The following is a 19,075-nucleotide window of genomic DNA, read 5'->3' as shown; positions in this document are numbered from 1 at the left end:
TGCGAGCCGAGAGAAAAGGCTCACATGTCGGGAAACAGTTCACACCTTTGATCAGATCTCTGAAGGATCCATTTTTCACGATGTAAGTGGTGCCTCTGTCCTCCTTTTCAAAGACCTAAGTTGCATCATCGCTTCAGTTCATAATGTCATGATGTCAAAGAGCGACAAAAAGCAACATTCCTAACAAGCCATTACATTATGACTATTATAATAGGGTTGACGTTTCAGATACAAACAAGAAATAATACACAGTACTTTGCCTCAAGACCAGGTCAATTGGGCTGAATGTGTCCTTTTTACTGTATTAAAGACACTCTTATTATTACAGTTTATCTATTTTAAAATGTGACTTGATTTATAATTTATAATTTCACTTTTGTGAAAAGCATTTCTTGACCCTAAAAATACATTTCAAAATATCTGACTGGAGTTCTCATAATTAGCATCAATAATCTGTGCTGTAAACGTTGTAAACATAGTTAGTTTTTATGTTATTTAAATAGATAAACTTTATTAATCCCTCTGGATATCTACTTATTTAATGGTAAAGTATCTTATTTTATTTTATTTTAATGTATCATTTTTTTTATTCATCTCTTTTAATTTCATTGATATTCTTTAATCCTTTATTCTTTCTTGCTGTAACGCCGCCACAAAAAATCCTGTGTCATGTTTAAAACACTGGCAATAAAAGTTTCTGATTCCGATACGATACATATCATGCAACAAGAGAAACAATAGGACAAGGATAAGGATATATTTTTAGTACTTGACTCTGGTGTTGAATAATTGACAGACCACATGACCCTTGAAGTTGTAATTGCTTTCATTTGTTTTGAAACCGAAATATGCCCAAATATCAGCTCTATTAGCGGCTGGAGTCGACTGTATCCTCTTGTCCTCAGTTATCACCATGGTCACCTGACTAATGGTGCATAACTCTAGACGAAGTCGTAACTGCTTTCATTTGTTTTGAAACAAAAATATGTCCAAACATCAGCTTTAATAGCGGCTGGAGTCTACTGTTTCCTCTTGTCCTCAGTCACTGCCAGGATCACTTGACTATTGATCCATGACTCTTGAAAGAGACAAAGTCCTTCCACTTCTTTTGAAACCAAAAAATTGTAAAAAACAGTCGAATGTATCCTCTCGTCCTCAGTCATCGCCAAGATCACTTGACTATCGAAGCATGACTCTTGACAGAGTCGTAAGCCCTTTCATTTGTTTTGAAACCAAAATATGTCAAAAACAATCGAATGTATCCTCTCGTCCTGAGGAATTTTCCCAGGGATTTCTTTCACGGTCCTTTAGGCTGCAGAGGACGTAATAATTATTTCCATTTAGCGGCAGGAAGTGTCAACACAAAAATAAACAAACGCTGTGAATATTTGCATTTTATTTGTTAATTTAAAAAAAATAATTTTAAACACTAATTACTGAAATTATAGCTACAGTATTGTTGAATATCGATAAAGTCTAGTGAAAACATAGCAAATCAAGGATCAATCGATGATCTCTCTTTTCAAAAGTTTAAACAATCAGCTTCACTATTGCTGCAGTCAACAACAACAACACAAATCCAGTGCAGTTCTTCATTAGCAATAAACTTCACGGCCCCCGAGCTCCTCACGCTTCAGCTCCGGTTCTGCCACCAGCAGCAACCCACACCTCTCCAGTTAACAGTGTGACTCATGAGCAGCAACTTAAATGCCATTTTTCTTCTGTACTTATCCAGGTGTTTCCCTCTTCTTACAAGCTCTGCTGCCTCCGACTTGATCATTTCTCTCTTAGGACTGGATTTCTTACAGCGACTGAGTGATAAATTGAATTGTTAAATTCAGAGAGTGCAGGTATGAGCAGTGAAAAAAAAAAGCCTAAAGCTTTTTAAAATGATTGAAGACTGATGTGTGAATTAAACTTAACAGTCAATTATCCACATTTAAAGCCGCTAATGTTCCCAACTGCTCAGTGAGGTGAATTGTGGGTGTAATAAAATACTGATATTTATCATCGCATTGATTTATTTTTATTTATCAATTTATATTTGGCTTTCAAATCTTCAAATCACATTTTACTTTTGTCACGTTTCTTTTATGGTTCTACATCAATAAATTGTGTATAAAATAAAATAAAATACATTTAAAGTTAACATGCCATATTCACGGCATTTGTTCATTTTTGTATTCAAATTAAACTTCCGGCCACTAAATCTAAGTAACATCGAAATCCCGCAAGATCCAGTCGATGACCTGCATACACTCAAATATTGTAATATTTCTTCACGATTCGGTATCGATATTTAACACTACTATATGTATTCTTTTTTAAATTCTATTTATTAATTTGAACCCAATTGTTATTTACTTTATTTTTGCTTCCAAATCCAGTTTTATTTTTATAAAAGGTATCTTAATCTGTTTTAATACATTTTGTATAAAATAAAACAATTGGTTTTTTTTAATTTACAATTAACATGCAGATATTTGTGCCGCAATTAAGTTTCAGGCCATGAGATCCTGGCAGTGGCTGAGGACAAGAGGATACAGTCAAGTACAGCAGCTTTTAGAGCTGTTGTTTGGACATATTTTGGTCTCAAAACACATTAAAGCAGTTACGACTTCGTCAAGAATCATGTGGTCAGTAAATTCTGCAACAGTTTAACTACAATACTAAAAATATAATCTTGTTGCAAACAGTATCACTATATATATACATATATATAGTATTGTTGTTGCTGTATCGCCATATTCTTGCCAACACTGCTAGTCAATTGTGTCAAAAAGTCCAATATTTCACTCAATTGAATTTCCCCCTGTGGACAAAGTTAACTCAAGTCTTGGAAAGAGTGTCTTGAAAGTCCAGAAATGGCTGCTCAATGTCCACACGTGTGAAGTGGAGTAGAAGTTATGTGCTGACGGTCCAGCTCGCCTCGGGGCAGCTGTCGTTGCAGCAGGCTAAATATACTGTTGCCCCTCGACTCACATTACACAGTGTTTTTAAATAAGATAACACGGCCAAGGGTTCAGATGTCCTCGGCCCTCATCACTGTACGGCCCGCGAAGGGTTAACTATCACTGTGGGGGTGAACTGGTAATTTGCTTTATGGATTTAGTCATGCATTTTTCATCGCCGACTTTCCGAGATGGAGAAAAGCATTTGGTTCATTCGACGGAGCCGGTGTCTTCGGTGTCTGAACCAGTTCATGAGCTCTGCTGAATTCTTTTTGGTTTTAATGTATTTAAAAGGATCCAAACGTTTTATTAAACTGCTGTGAATTAGATGATGCATGTTACAATGCTATTTTTAACAACAATATGGACAATTTTCCCATTTTTTTTTGTATAATAATACATTTTCACTACTAATAGTGTATACTGAAGTACTTTACCATTCATTTCCTATTTTTTCTTCATGAATTTTTTTTTTATTTATAAAAAAATGGTGTCCTTTCTGCAATTTAGTACCCTTTAACGCTTATCCCAGACACACGAAAAGCAGTCCAACCGTGAAAAATAAAATCGTTTTACGTATTTTCTGCGTCATATCCTGGTGCCGATGATGATAAGATCGGCCAGGCAGGAAACTAGTTATAAAAGTAAAGCATGTCCAGTTAATTGCCAAATAAAATGGTATTTACAAACGTAAAAATCATTTTAAAGTCATAATTACATTTTTTATTTTGGTCTTTTCAAGATTGCTTGATTAAAAACAACTGACAGCTGGAGGATCCAATTAAATCTTATATTGCTTTGACTCAATGGGCGGAACTTATGACAAACAAAGCAGCCAATTGGTTCATCTTCTAGGTTGTGGTGGGCTCGTCCAATCATCAGGATCTTTACAAACATGGCTTCTGTCACTGTGTTTAGTCAAAGTAGTAAATGTAACCATCATTAAGGCAATAAAAAACAAACAAAGTCAATTGCAATGGGAAAAAATATATCTATATTTTAAAATAATTATGTGATTGAGTGAACTCACACTCCAGTAACTCGCATTTGGTTACAAATACTTGCTAGCTTAGTTGACTAGTCAACTAGTGCTAGCTGTCTAACCGAGTCATTCTAAAGGCCATCTTACTACGATGTGACGCTTTGTATCTTCGACATATTTACAAAATTAGAAATGTAATTCTGTAATTCTCCAATTAAAAATCAAACCCACAATAAAAAATATATTTTTAGAAGCACACTGTCATCTGAGACTTAAACTATGCGACATGTTCATGTTATGGATATTCTTTTATTTTTAAGAATCGCTGCATTTGATTTTCCAAGTGTTCTCCGAGAATCACATTAGTAGAGGAACTCAAATTATACGTCTGTGTTGATATATTTGCTGTCAACAATATCAATTAAACTATTGATCCTTAGCTGTTTTTCTTTCTGAGAAACAATCAATATATCTTCCTCTGACCAACAACGAAAATAATCAATTGATTTCGACATCAACAACACACGGAAATGTGTCAATCTGGGATCTCTCAGAGCGAAAAGACGCTCTTAAGAGTATTTTAAATTAATTCAATTCACTGATTATCACTGATAAAGCCTGGCAGAGACAATCCCGGATTAAATAAAAAAAACACTTCCACGTGGTCACGCGTAGAAGCTCGACTTGACGGGAACACTGACACTGCAGTGTCATCGCAGTATTGTAGGAAGACTCGGACTAACAGGAACAAAAAAAAAAAGCAGATTCCACTCGGGAGAGAGAATGTTGAGTTTTAATGAAACTACTTTCACATCTTCTGTGTACCCAAAGAAAGAAAAATATGAAAAAGAGCTGAAGTAACTTAACTCCCTTTCCATGTTGTCACACCTGTAGCTCCTGCTCAAAGCGTTGATGTGCTGCGACAGAACCAACAGCTGCCGTCGTATCACCTCTTGTAGCAGGTGACCGCTGATATTAAATCACTGCAGGGACCATTGTTGTGACACGAGCCTCCGCTCAGCACATCATGGTGAGAAGCAAATACTTCTTCACACCAATCAAATATACTCAAATGGAAAGTTACTCAAAAGACAATCATCTTTTTCTTTATCTTGTTTTCTAGTTTTGCATTCATTATTAAAGTGCAGCTTAAGCGAGTGATGTAAGCAAATACTTATATCAATTAAAAAAAATAAACCTTTTAATTTATCAACTTGTCAACTGATAGTTAATTTAATGCGGATGTTTTGCTCAAAATCAAAGTGGATTAAATTTTATGTTTATATGGTGACCTGTATTTAGGGGTGTGAGGAAATTTCGGTACACTTCAATTTAACTTTTTTTTTCAGAATTATGTATCAATAATATTCAATAGTTCTGTTTTGAAAAACATGAGAAAAAAAAACAACAAGTATTTGTTTTCTTTTGTCTCTCAAAACATATTTAATTTGAAGTCATGCTTAATTTTTGGTTTCTATTTCAATACATTGTGTATGAAATAAAATAATAATATGTTTGTATTATTATTATTTTTAATTAACAAGCAAATATTTAAGGTGTTTGTTTAATTTTGTGTTGGAATTGATCTTCCGGTTGCTAGATGGCTGCCGTCATAACGTCCTCCGCAGCTAAAGGAACAATAAAATCCAGATCCTGATCCTGGCGATGACTGAGGACGAGAGGATACAGTTTCTCCTGCTTTTTAAACCTGATGTCAAGAGTCATGTAGTCTGTAAATTCAGCATCAGAGTCCAGTACTTGGACAATACTGCAAATATATAATTGTTCTAACAGTATGGCAGTATTGACCGTGTACATAATATGTATTTTATAGCCAGGATTTTTATGGGATGTCTTCTTTTAAATTCAACTGGATTTATCGATCGGTATCAACTCTCTTTTAATCATTTTATTGCAGTTTATTCTAGCGTGTGTTTTATTAACTCGTGTTTGTTTTGAATTCTGCCATTATATAAATCATTTTATGATCACTGCATGCCTCACTGGTTATATATAAATAAACATTATTATCTATATCTACCCTGTGGTTAACTTAGTTTACCTAAACTGTTGCTACTCTGCCATTATTCTGTTTCCAGGGACGACAACCTTGTTTTTTATTGTATGTTTTCCCCTCATACGTGTCGCCACAGTGTGTTTGTGAGGAGGCTGTAAAAGAGCTGGAGCACCGCCTGACTTCCTTGAGTGTGTACAGATGCACTTCCTGTACTCCATCGACCGCCTATCCAACAGCTGTTAGCTATTCCCCCAACATTGCCTGGGCAACACGGCAATGGAAAATTCTTGGATACTTCCATGTGGCTCACGAGGAGAGGCGGCACCAGAGGAGCTGCTTCTCAGCGTCTCCTCATAAACCTACCCGGATAAGACGGTGGGAAACCCCTTTAAAAGTCATGTGAGCTCCCCACAGGAGTACATGAGGACTTTAAGGAGCTGGTCTAAATATACCAAGAGGGCAGAGGGGGGTATGGGAAGGGAACAAATAGACAGACGGAGGCTTTAATCAATTAAAATAAGCCACAGATTGATACAAATAACATGATTTGACGTGGATTTCAGCCCCTTTTGGTCAATTTCTAACTAAAGCCCTGTTCGCATGGGATTAGTTTTACTCAAAATGTTTCCACAGTTTTAGTCGCAGGCCAAGACAACTGAACAAACTGTCTGTGACAGGAAGTGTGATTTTTTTATTGTCAATCTTAGATGCTTGATCTCTTTTTCAAAGTCTATTTTTTAGAAGATTTTTTATTTTATTTACAATTAACATGCAGATATTCGCAGCCTTTTTTCATTTTTGTGTTGCAATTAAGCTTCCAGCAGCTAGATGGCAGCAGTAATTACGTCCTCGGTAGCTAAAGATATTATGAAATCCTGTGAGATCTCGATGATGACTGAGGACGAGAGGATACATTAGATTCTAGAATGATTTAAAGTTAAATGTTTGGACATATTTTGGTTTCAAAACAAATAAAATACTAAAGTAAGGTACATTCTGCAACACCAGAGACATATAATCGGAAAATACTACAAATATATCCTGGTTACTACAGTATTGATGGAGTTTACTGACTCCTTCAAGAAACATCTTAAGACGTTTTTATTTGTTCAGGCTTTTCCTTGATTTTCTGGAACTCCTGTTGTGTTATCAGTTTTATCTTGACCTTTAAAGTATATACTTTATTGAATATTGTTTTGATTGTTTAAGCGCTTTGACCCTGGTCTGGAAAAGCACTATATAAATAAAAATTACTTACTTACTTACTTACAATATATCACATTATATCATATTGTTGTCCCTGTATGGTTATATATAACGTACAGCCAGATTCTTGCCAAAACACACCCCTATATGACACATGGGTCATAATGCATAGCAACAGTCCAAGAAGAGAAGCTAGAAACAGGTAGAATGCCACATTAATAAATGCAGAAAGAAGAAGATGATGGTCGTGCTCTCAATCTGATGAAAGCGCTCCGACATAAACACAGAGACGTGTAATTCATTTTCTCAGAGCAAACATCTATTATCTCTACATCAGCCTCGCACAAGGTCTGGCCCCACAACAAGTGCCTGCTTTCATTATGACCCCTGTTCACCAGAGACAAGACAGCCGGCTCTCTTCAGCCCAGTAGATTTTATTATTAGTAGAAGAAAAAGAAACATTTAGAAGAAGAACTTAGAAGCCGAGTCTCCTTTACATGTTTCTGTAAAAATAAAGGAGACTTTGCTAAAACTCGGACAATGTGATTTCAATGCCATTTTAATTAGAGGTTGTTTTAATAGGGTTTTTGAGGAGCCACATTTTATATACTTGTAACTTTATAACTGTTGAGAGGTGCCATCAGGAAAAACAAACAAAAAGCCTTTATATGGTGAAGACTGAAAAAATAAATAAATTATAAAAACGTATCTAAAAGTTCTGCAAAATGTATCATTTCATGCTATTTCTTATAACTTTAAGTAAATATTCTAAATATAATATTTATATAAATATTTTAGAGGGGAAATATATACTCATCAAAAACTGCTCAAATGTAGTACAAAAGTCCTAAGACAAAAGCCCCATAGTCATATTTAAATATGAACTATTAATACGTAACACAAATGAATACAAACAAAAAATTCTAGATTAACAGTTTTTCCTTGAGCGCCACAGAAATACATTCAAAGGACACTTTGCCCACGTTTGTCTTAACTGGCGACACATTTTCTAGTGACCTGGTGACTAGATATGGCGCATGATTCACAGAAATACTGCGTATATTATAATAACTAAATGTTTGATAGTCGTGTGAAACCCTTTTAGCAATTTTTTCTTATTTTAAACAAGGTTTTGACGGAGGATAATTGTTAGTATCCCAGGATGTATACTCTCAAGTTACAGTTCTAATGTTTAATTCTCATGGCTTCAGAATGGACGGACACAGGCGTGAGAACAGAGGCTGGTGAAGGAGTGAGAAGAGAAAGCCGATGACACAAACACAAGGGTTGTCACACAAACAAAGCTTCCTTAAGCCGACTTGCTCATCCACCGACGGTCTCACTCGTGTTTCCCCGCCTTCCCCCGTGACGACTTTCACCTTCAGCAACATGAATCTTGTCACTTGAACTCTTCGTCATGGCCGAGCACTGATGTCAACGTGACAGAATCAGAGGAAGTCATGACCCCGCTGACCCCTTTACACATCTGGATGTAAACAAATTAAGACGTCCATCCTGATGTGTTGGAGGTATCCATGTTGCCGCTTGTTTCTTTCTAGATATGTCCGATTGATCTACGAAGCATGTTCCATGTGAATTGCATTAAAACATTTTTTAAAGGAATTCACATCATGCTAGTCACGTATGACCTGCAGAATACACCCTTAATACACAAAGCACAGGGTTCTTACAGCCAAAGTTAAGTGAAATGCTTCTTTTTTTTAACATTTGAAAAAAAAATGCCTGGAAAATTAAACAAAACCATAAAAAAAAAAATCTAAAAATACATCAATCATCGACGCAAACATGATTTGGACAATAGCAAATTCACATTGAATCAATCTGTCCCATGTTGTCAATTGTATAAAAAAATAAAATCTGGTTTATCTGTTCACAGACTTTTGAAAATTTGAAAACAATGGACACTATGGCCTTATTTTTTTAATTTATAAATGTAATGATTTTAAATACTATTTAAGCATACACAGCATCCTTGAGGCAACTAGCTAAGCTAGAAAAAATACCATTAAGTTTAAAACTTCCTTCACTTTATACTAAAGCACTGGTGGGAGGCTGTGGCTATTTTTCAATCCCAAAACCATTCATTAAAATCAGCAAAATGTTGCTTATATTGTGGAAGTAATAATACCTTCTTGGTTGACAACCAGGTGAAAATTCATGATCATGGTACAAAAGACTTGATGTTATTTCTTGGTCTCACATTTGAAAATCCTGAATGCATTGTTATGATATTTTTGGGTTGAAAGTCCACTTCTTCTAGAGATCTATGACATAATAATAATAATTATTGATTTTGAGCAACATTTTGAGCAACATAAACCAGTCATCTTTCGCAATGACATGGATGGACCATTTTGTTTTTTGGGTAACAATCTAAAACTAAATTTGTTTCAAACAATCAATGTCAATGGCAAATGATCTAATAAATAAATGGATATCAACGAAAACAGAACGAATGTGATGCTCTTATTTTGAAGTCCATTTCTTCCTTCCGATTGGAGTTTTGATAAATTACCATAACTTTCTAAATTAAAGTGCTGCTCATGACAGGATGAAACCGAACATATATATGATATATGGACAGCAGCACGATTTTGTTGTGAAGTTTCGATGACTCGACCTCACGCTGTCGTCTCTGTGTGAGTTGTAAAGCTACAATGACAGAAAAATCCAGCGGTTTTATACATTTACATTTTCTAAAATACATTTTTAGCTTGAAAAACAGCGGATATCAGGGATCCCTGTATATAAGAGAAACAACTTGCATTTTTACTTTCTAGTATGTGTTACTAAGTTAGTAAGTGTAATCCAAAAAATCCAATCTTACTCAGTCCTTATGATAAACTCCTTAAATCTATCATGCTGAATTAAAAAAACAATTCTTGCAAAAACATCATAGTGCCCTGTACTTTCAGCTATAAAGTATTGGTTGGTCAGACAATTGTCATTAACCTTTGTTTTCAATGAATAAATGTTGCCAAATGTTTCGAGATTTGAAACTAATAAAATCTTACTTAACGTGTAGTCATGTTTTTAGGACTTTTGTAATTTTGATTCAAGAAATTCTAATGCCAATTAAGATCTTATTATTTTAAGAGGAATAACTTATATGTCTTTTAAGACTTTTATAAAGGAACCCTGGCGTAAGACGTTGATTATTATGTTAGAAACGATACTTTCATCCGTCAGAGGTATTTGATACAATTCATGATGATCGATTCCAACCAGCAAACCAACAAGAACCCAGCAACACGTGAGGCTCGTCTTACTAGAGGCGTGTCAACCGTGAGTGCTCATTAGACAGAAGAACCACAACAACCACGAGTGCTCCATGAATAACGCACGGCTTCCAAAAAAAGTCCCACATTTGGTTCTTTCAGAACAAACAGCTCCTCGATAATAACGCTTTTAAAAAACATGTTAAAATAAATCGTTGCCGGGATCACTCTGGGTAAGAAAAAAAAAAGAAAAGACGAACAAAAGTGATTCGGGAGAATTCCATGTACCCAGCCCCACTGATCAATCCACTTAGTGCCCATGATGTATCGAGAGTGGGCAGCACCACTCCTGGAGTCTGACATCATCGGCCATTAGGCTGAGTGCCAATAGGACTCAACGTCTCATGTGGACTCAAACCGCTTGTTTGTTTTTGTGTTTTTTTTTTGTTTTAGTTGCAATCAACCGGAACGCCCTAAAACCTGTTGACGGGGGAGCGCCAGCGTGCAAGCAGGGTTGCCGTGCAGACGCCCACGCCATTTTTTTTTGTCTAATTAAGGAACTGTACTGGACACGGCTGCGGCGGCGGCGGCGTCTATTTGTGTGGCTCTCAAATTTAGAGAGAGTGAGACGGCTAGTTATCGCTCTGCATGGTAAGCAGACGACCCCCCTTTTTTTTTTTTAGGCACGACCAAACATTTTGCCACCGAATGAAAAGAATCAAAACTAATGGCTACGGTACAAAAATTGCTGGTCGACTTCAATAGATGCTTGGAAAAAAGGTCAATTCCGTCGACTTAAGTTAAGGTTTTAATAGTCATTTTTAAGACTTGTTTTTACTGAAGGTAAAATTAAATAATGCAACAGTTGCTTGAACAAGTAAATAGACTCTTGTAAAGGGTCAGGGACGTTTTTCCCCGTAATCACTTTAAGTGCCCGGGATTGTCCCCGGGGACTCATTGCCATTCAACACACATCCTTTATATATATATATATATATATATATATATATATATATAAACCTGCAAATGTCATGGATCACTATGTACTGATCCAGGACTGGACGATGATGGATAGACATGCAGTATGGAGTCCAACATGTGAATTAAATCAAACAAATAAATCAAATTAATATGTTGTTTTTTTTTAATGGAAACTTAACCTCAAGATACGTTTATTTATTAACTCTATATTTTCATATTTTTACTTTTAAACAGGTCGATTTTTGGATTAAAAATAAAATTAAAGTGAATATTCGCAGAAAAGTAATCAGGCGACACATGATGACGTAGATAAACTTGATCACACAAACATGACAGCAGCAGCAGTTGTACGTCATTCAGCGTTAATAACAACAAAACAACTACTTCCACGCGTGGAATATTTGACTCACATTTGCGACGTGGGGAACTGCCCGCTGGACACGGTGGAGACGCTGGACAGAAGTAAAAGTAGGAAGAGAGAGTAATCCATGTTTTCTTCTTTTTTTTTTTCTTTCTTTTTTTCGATAAAAAAATCCAGCAGGAAAGAGTCGCAGGAGTCCACGCGCGCGTGGAGACTTCTCAGCTGCTCCTCGCGCTGTGGAAACAAATCTGGTATCGATGTCTCACACACACACACACACACACACACCCCACTTTCCACCCTCACCCACCCGGGGAGCCGAGGAGTGGAGCTTTTTTTGGTCCGGACCGAGTGGGTGTGTGACTGACGGTGGAGGAGTGGGTTCTGCGCGACGCGCGGCGGCGTGCGTGCGCGCGTGTGCGCGGGAGAGGCGTTTTTTAAAGTTGTCCGAGCTACTGTTAGCATGTTGGCTAACGAGCGAGCTAACGTCCTAGCTCGACAAACTTTGAATTTATATATTAATTTGTAGTCGTTGTTGTAGGACAAACAGTTTGTATAAAACAGGAGTGTGGTCCAAATGATACTTTTATAAACTTTTTTCTTAAAGAAAATAAATAATAAAAAACAGGAAAAAAATGTTTTAAAATATATAAAAGTTTAAATAACTATATGTTTATTCAATCTCTTCAAACACATAGACATTAAACTATGAGATTCAGATCAGACTGAATGCAACTGGAGAAAAAACAACTTTCAGAATTGTATATATTTATTACAACAACATATGTTTTGACATTACAAAAAAAGTAATAAAAAAAAATATGAATACAAATGCTATAGATTAAATGTATAAAGAACCAGGCAAACACTGGTGTGTAAAAAACAACAACAAAACAACTCAACCTATGAAGTGCCAATATTTTCTAGTCAAAGGGTTCAAATTTAAATCATTTTATATGTCGACTACAGGTTTGGATTATTTTAAGTTTTTTTCCAGGAACAATTGCTCATGTCGAGGCTTCAATACAAGAGGAGTGTTACAGACGAGCAGTATGGAGGTATCTTGTGTCTTTTTGGACGAAGATGAAGACAACTGAGCTCCAGTTGCTACATTAAAATGAACAAACCTTTTTCTCCATAACTCCAAATAGGAAAGATTCCTCTGAAAATAAGCCCAACCCTTAGTCAACAGGATGGATGGATGGATGAATGGATGCATTAATGGATGGATGGATGGATGGATGGATGGATGGATGGATGGATGCATTACTGGATGGATGGATGGATGGATGGATGGATGCATTACTGGATGGATGGATGGATGGATGGATGGATGGATGGATGGATGGATGGATGGATGGATGGATGGATGGATGGATGGATGGATGGATGGATGGATGGATGGATGGATGGATGGATGGATGGATGGATGGATGGATGGATGGATGGATGGATGGATGGATGGATGGATGGATGGACGGATGGTGAGTAGAAAAAGATTGAAATTAATTATTGTTTAACTATCACTATGAAGTTATATATAATAAACTGAAAAGAATAAAACAACAGGTTCTACACAGGGTTTCCCTCTATAAATGTTTAAATACTTGAACTCGAATAAAACTCAGAAAGCACAAATATTTTTATAGGTTATTAGCAGTAAAAATTAAAAAAAAAAAAAAGTAAACAAGTTAATAAAATACCACAGCCAATGCCAAACCAGGAGAATAATAGAGACCAATATCAATTGAATAGAATCTAAATGTGAGGATGAATCATAACGTATATAATATATAACAAGAACATTCAAAAATAGAGGAATTACGTAATCATTCGTAAAGAAGGAGTATAAAAGAATGATAAAAGAGTTTGTCTCTACTTTGCTTTTACAATAATCTACACACGTTTTCAAAGATGTTACTTAATCAGAATGACGAGTCATCATGTTATTCAGTCCTCGACAACTTTAAACCTTCTTTTATCTGCTGCCCAGGGTTCCTCCCGCCTCCTGCCCCGTGTAGCTTGGACACAGTCCCTACTAGTCAGTAAAGGGAACAAGTGGCTTAAAAAAAAGAATAAATCAATGAATCTACTAATATATTGCTGACCTTTCCTCGAGGTGGACCTGTATTGCTCATTCCAAAGGTCATCAAATCTTCTTTTGGTAAAGTTCTATTTCAAACAATGACATGAACTTCACCTGCACACGGAAACAGCACTTTCCTGGGAGTTTAAAACCTAATCTGAATAAACAAGAACTGATCATATTAAAGCTGTAATAAGTGATATTCTTTATGCTGTATTCGTTTCCTGAAACCAAACCTTCAATAGTATCATCTTCAACAAAGCTCTATGAGTAAGGATAGTTTGATTGACTTATCACCTTCTAATCATTCTGAATACAGCTTCAATTCATTTAATTTATGTGTGTGAACGTTCATTTCACTCGCAGAATTCAAGGATTAAAAGTAATTTTAAAGCAACATACCTCTAGTAAACATAGTCTCATATGAAACTGTCCACGTTCTTTAATTCACTTCGGGTTCTCACCCGGATAAATAAAAACAAGTGTTTTTTTACTCTCCAGAAGAATTGCAAATGAAGAAAATGTTTTCTTTCATTTTTATTTGACTAATGTGAAATCCCTCAGGCTGTCTCTGCAACACTTCCATAAACAGGATTAGAGCGACTTATCGCAAGATTAGTACAAATGACAGAAGCAACCGATTCTCTCGTCCAAGTACGTCTAATTGGCAGAATTATCGTGACGCTTACGTGCTCTGTTTGCAATAATCGCTTTAGAAGGAATTCAATGGAGGGTTGAGTTGAATTTGAATTACAAGTAACTGCTCTAGCCATTATTTGTATATATCAAGAAGTGTGACTTTTGGCTCATGAACACAAGAAGCTTGTTTTAACTGTGATCTTATTCCAAAAGGAGGTCGTAGAACCTCTGGGTAGAAGTTTCTGGAAATATCTCATAATTCTCCTGTTCTACTTTCTGAAAACACTTGTTTCCCCTCAAATCAGGACAGTCTTCAGGGGCTAGAAGTGTTTTTGGAAAAAAATGAAAAGATAAAAAGTATTATAACATTGTTGTGTTTAAATAATAATATATATATATTTTTTACACTCAATCCATATAATATAACATTAGGTAAGATATTTAAAAAATAGTTAAAATAAATAAATACATATACAGTATGTGAAAACTAAAAATATCTGTGGGGAAAAAAGGAAAATATATTTAAATTTTTTATTTTTAAGGACAATGTGAATAACAAGGATACTATCAGGGCAACATTTTATATAATGTAATACATTAAAAAAAGGAAACATTAATCGTCTACCTTTTAGATTTTGTATATAAATCAAAAAACATCAGGGACACTATTGATATTGATTATTAGACTATAACTTAATAGCATTCAATAATGTTATGTAACTTCAATAGACAGGAAATAACAACAAATAAAACAACAACAGAAACAATATAAAATGCTAAGCAAATGCAAGAAAATGAATATTAAGAACAAATTATATAAAAAGAAAAATGTTAATAAAAAACCGGATAAATGTGAGATAAGTGGGAAAAGGATTTCAAATAATTTTCTGATTTCTCTTGACGGTAATAAATATTTAAAAAAATATTGTCAACTACTCTCTATTGATTCCATTTTCAGACGATTGTGTTTTAGTTAAATTACGATCATATTTTGCCCTTTTAAAAAAATACTTTTCAAGATTTTCTGGTTTGTGGATGATGTGACGCTTTTGTAGTTCAAAATCGAATTAGCGTAGCATAAAATCGAACAACAACCTTTCAAGGCCAGTCTAGTACCACGCAAAGGTTTCAATGTGATTGATGGAAGTGTCTTCAGGAGGAAGAGGGCAATTCCCAGAGCTGTGTGTGTGGCAGATGTAGCGCTGAGTAGAAACTCCCACCTGTCCTGGGAATAGTTGCCCGGCAACAACCACTCCCTTATTTACCGTCTTCGCAAACACTCCTCGCAGCTGAGCCCGCTGCTGATTTGAAGATCAGCTGCGACATAAGTTGAACTGATAATGACGATCGCTTTCATCAGCATCAACCAAATTGTAACAGTATTTTGCTCAAATTAGTTTCCCCTCTGTGTCCATGACATTAAAGTACCTGACCTGTAAATACATTTAAAAAATTGTTTTATTCGTAAAGGGTTAGTTCAGCCAAAATTCCAACTTCACTTATTTTCTACTCACCCTCATATCAATTAAGAGTTTCTAAGTGTCTTTTTGGACAAAGATGAAGACGAAGACAACTGAGCTCCAGTTGCTACATTAAAATGAACATGTATTTTTTTATATAGCTCTAAAAAGGATTACTCTGAAAGTAATCCCAACCATTAATCGATAAAACGGTCAAAACACAGTCTGTTCCGGTCGCTCCAACACGCCGTCACTTCCCGTTCCGGTTCTTAATACTTCGCTTTGTGGAGAAAGATGGTCAATAAAGAGTGTGTCACAGGTCGTTTATTCGCTGCTCCAAGTCAAACAAAATACAAGCTTTACGATCGATCGTCCACACTTTCTTCCGGCGACTGTACAGGTCAATAGTCCCGGGAGAAAACGTCCCGATCTGTAGAAACATCGCTGTATTTAAGGCAAATTTCCCGCCCAGGGGGTCGTCCTTACAAAACAAATGGTTCTTTGTGTCCTGATCCCCCGTAGAGATGACATCCTGATTTATTTTCTTGTAATCTTATCATTCAAATGTTCTCGGGTGAGGGTTTCCGTCTTTTAGTCCCCCTTTCCCGGATGTGTCTTGCTTCGTTCTTTGATCTACGATTCAAGGTGTGATTGGCAGATAAACAGATGTTTTAAATTAACGGTGTCGTATCTCTAATTCTGTTCCAAGCTTGTCTTGAAACAGTGTGTCAGTCTGGAGTGAAATATTGATTGTGAATGTGTATTCAAACGTTTAAGCTCTTAGATGAAGCTAGTAATTTATACTTTATATTTTGATTATCTTTTAGCATAATTTAAGTATGGTGTTTACGTATAGTTTATAATAATTTTAATCTAACATCGACATGAGGGCGAGTAGAAAATGAGTGAAATCTGAATTTCTGGTGAATTATCAATGAAAAAAGCTACCCAAAAAAAATCTCTTCAAAAACTGTTTCCATGACGACAAACGAAGCGCAACTGCCATCACATGAAATTTCTTGGCAAAGACGGTCAAATGGTCGTCTCGTGTCTCAACATCCAATGTGACCTTCGTCTGTAACGATGAGACTCTGAGGGAATCTGTTTGTCTTATGACATTAACAAAAAAAAACAAAAAACGTTTCCTAGGCGAGCTCGCTGGGTTGAGTCAGTGCGAGCGAAGCGACGGCGAGTGTGTGTGATATGATGCCTCGGTCAGGACGGGGGGACAGTCTCAGTCCCCTCTGTGCACTGACCGATCACATTAGGATTACTGAAAGCTATTTTGTCAGCAGGAGAAGTTACAGGCCTTCGCCAAAGAAGCGCCATGGGCTCAGAATGACAGGACGGAGGCCGAGGGAGGATCTGAGGTGATCGGACATGAAGGTTCTGAGCCCTCCTGTTGCTTTTTTTAGCTCACCAAATATTCTGTCAGGTCCTGGAAAAGTTACATTTTCATCCCGAGTGGCCGATGAATAACGTGATGAAAGCCTTCCATCGTTACCCTGTGGTCCAGCTCAGTCGTTTGATGGCTGCGAACAAAGAATGGACAATTATCTTGAAAGGTCTTTATGTGTTGTCGCACTTCAACGGTGGTTCTCTTTGGATGTAGATCTCCTTCTGGACTATAAAGGATCCCGGAACGAGGTCCTCTTCAGGTTGTTTCATCCGTCCTCTAATCAAAGTGTAGAACTTTTCTTTGGAGATGAAGCGGCGTTTGAAGGGTGTGCGACCCCTCCGTGACTCCCGGATAACAGATGCATCTGGCATCTGATGGCGCCTCTTCAAATCACCGTCACGGCGATCACGCCTTAACCGCCCGATACAAGGGAAACGAATGTTTGAAGCTCCTTACCCCGGCCTTTAGAAGTGGCGGGATCTGAGGGAGCCGTCAGAAAGAGTCGGCAGGTACGCTGTGAAATGAAGGACGGGAAGAAATGGGAACGAGTGTTTTGTGATTTATTCGTGAGAAACTGTCAAAAAGTTTTTTTTTACAAAAGCTGGTCGACACACTTTTCTACTCTCTGATGGTCACACTGTAGGAACAAATGCTAGTGAGGCATCAAGATCAATGAAGTATCAGGAAATTAGGTGAACAAATGGGTTGGTGAATGGATGGATGGATGGATGGATGGATAAAGAACCTGCAGACGGATTGACAGATAGATAAATAATGAATCAACAACAGGTAGATGGGTAGAAGGAGGGATAGACAGATACAACCATAGGATGGAAAGATAGATGAATGGACAGATAGCCAAAGAAAAGGTGGATGGATGGATAGAAGGAAGAATGGAAGGTTTGACGGAAAACCAAAGGGCTGATGGATGGACATATGTATGGATGAAAAGTAGGATGAATGTATGAATGGAGGGATGGACAGAGAACCAAATAACTGATGGATGGATAGACGGATAATCTGATGGATGGATGGATGGATGGATTGATACATGGAGAACCAAAGGAATTATGGATGGATAGATAGATAGAAGGATGGATGGATGAACAACCAATGGACTGATGGAGGGATATATGTAAGAAGGATGGATGTATGAAAGGAGGGATGGACAGAGAACCAAATAACTGAGTGATGGATAGACCGATAGTTTGATGGATGGATTGATGGATGGATGGATACATGGAGAACGAAAGGAATCATGGATGGATAGATCGATAGAAGGATGGACGGATTGATAAAGAACCAAAAGACTGATGAATGAATGGATGGACGGAGAGATGTACGAATGGATAAATAGAAGGACATATGGTTGGATGAATAAGTGGATGGATGGACGAAGGACCAAAGGACTGATGGATGGATGAATAAAAGGCTAGAAAGATGTTTTGTGGAAGATATTTTTAATGTCACAAGTTTAGAAACTGTGTATTCCTTATAACATTATGATGGTGATTATTACCTCATATGTCTTTATTATGAAGGAATAAAAAGTATAGAACGAAAACATGAAAAACAACCTTTCGTCATTATTTCATTCTATTAAAGGTTTTAGATTATTCCCTTATTTATTCCACACTGTAAACATCCTTAGTTATATATGTTTTTCTCTTTTAAAATCCCTTGTATTTATCACTGTGACGCTCTTTTTATTCCACGCACACAACAATGTATCTGAGAAATAAAGGACGGCTAGA

General features: G+C 36.5%; 1 protein-coding gene across 2 annotated transcripts in view; it reads right to left on the bottom strand.

Annotated features, from left to right (window-relative positions):
* The window catches only part of LOC148084030 (voltage-dependent calcium channel subunit alpha-2/delta-1-like), an 89,435-nt gene extending 77,340 nt beyond the window's left edge, over positions 1–12,095 (bottom strand). For both annotated transcript variants that reach the window (XM_087787294.1, XM_087787293.1), the window contains exon 1: positions 11,787–12,095. In XM_087787294.1, the coding sequence (XP_087643420.1) occupies positions 11,787–11,866 (80 nt within the window). In that variant the 5' untranslated portion in view covers positions 11,867–12,095. The remainder of the gene's footprint in view (positions 1–11,786) is intronic.
* Between the last annotated feature and the right edge of the window lie 6,980 nt (positions 12,096–19,075).

Source organism: Callionymus lyra, chromosome 3 (genome assembly GCF_982586985.1).
Source record: "Callionymus lyra chromosome 3, fCalLyr1.hap1.1, whole genome shotgun sequence".
Classification (NCBI taxonomy): Eukaryota; Metazoa; Chordata; class Actinopteri; order Syngnathiformes; family Callionymidae; genus Callionymus; species Callionymus lyra.
This window is presented reverse-complemented; position numbering and strand designations above follow the sequence as displayed.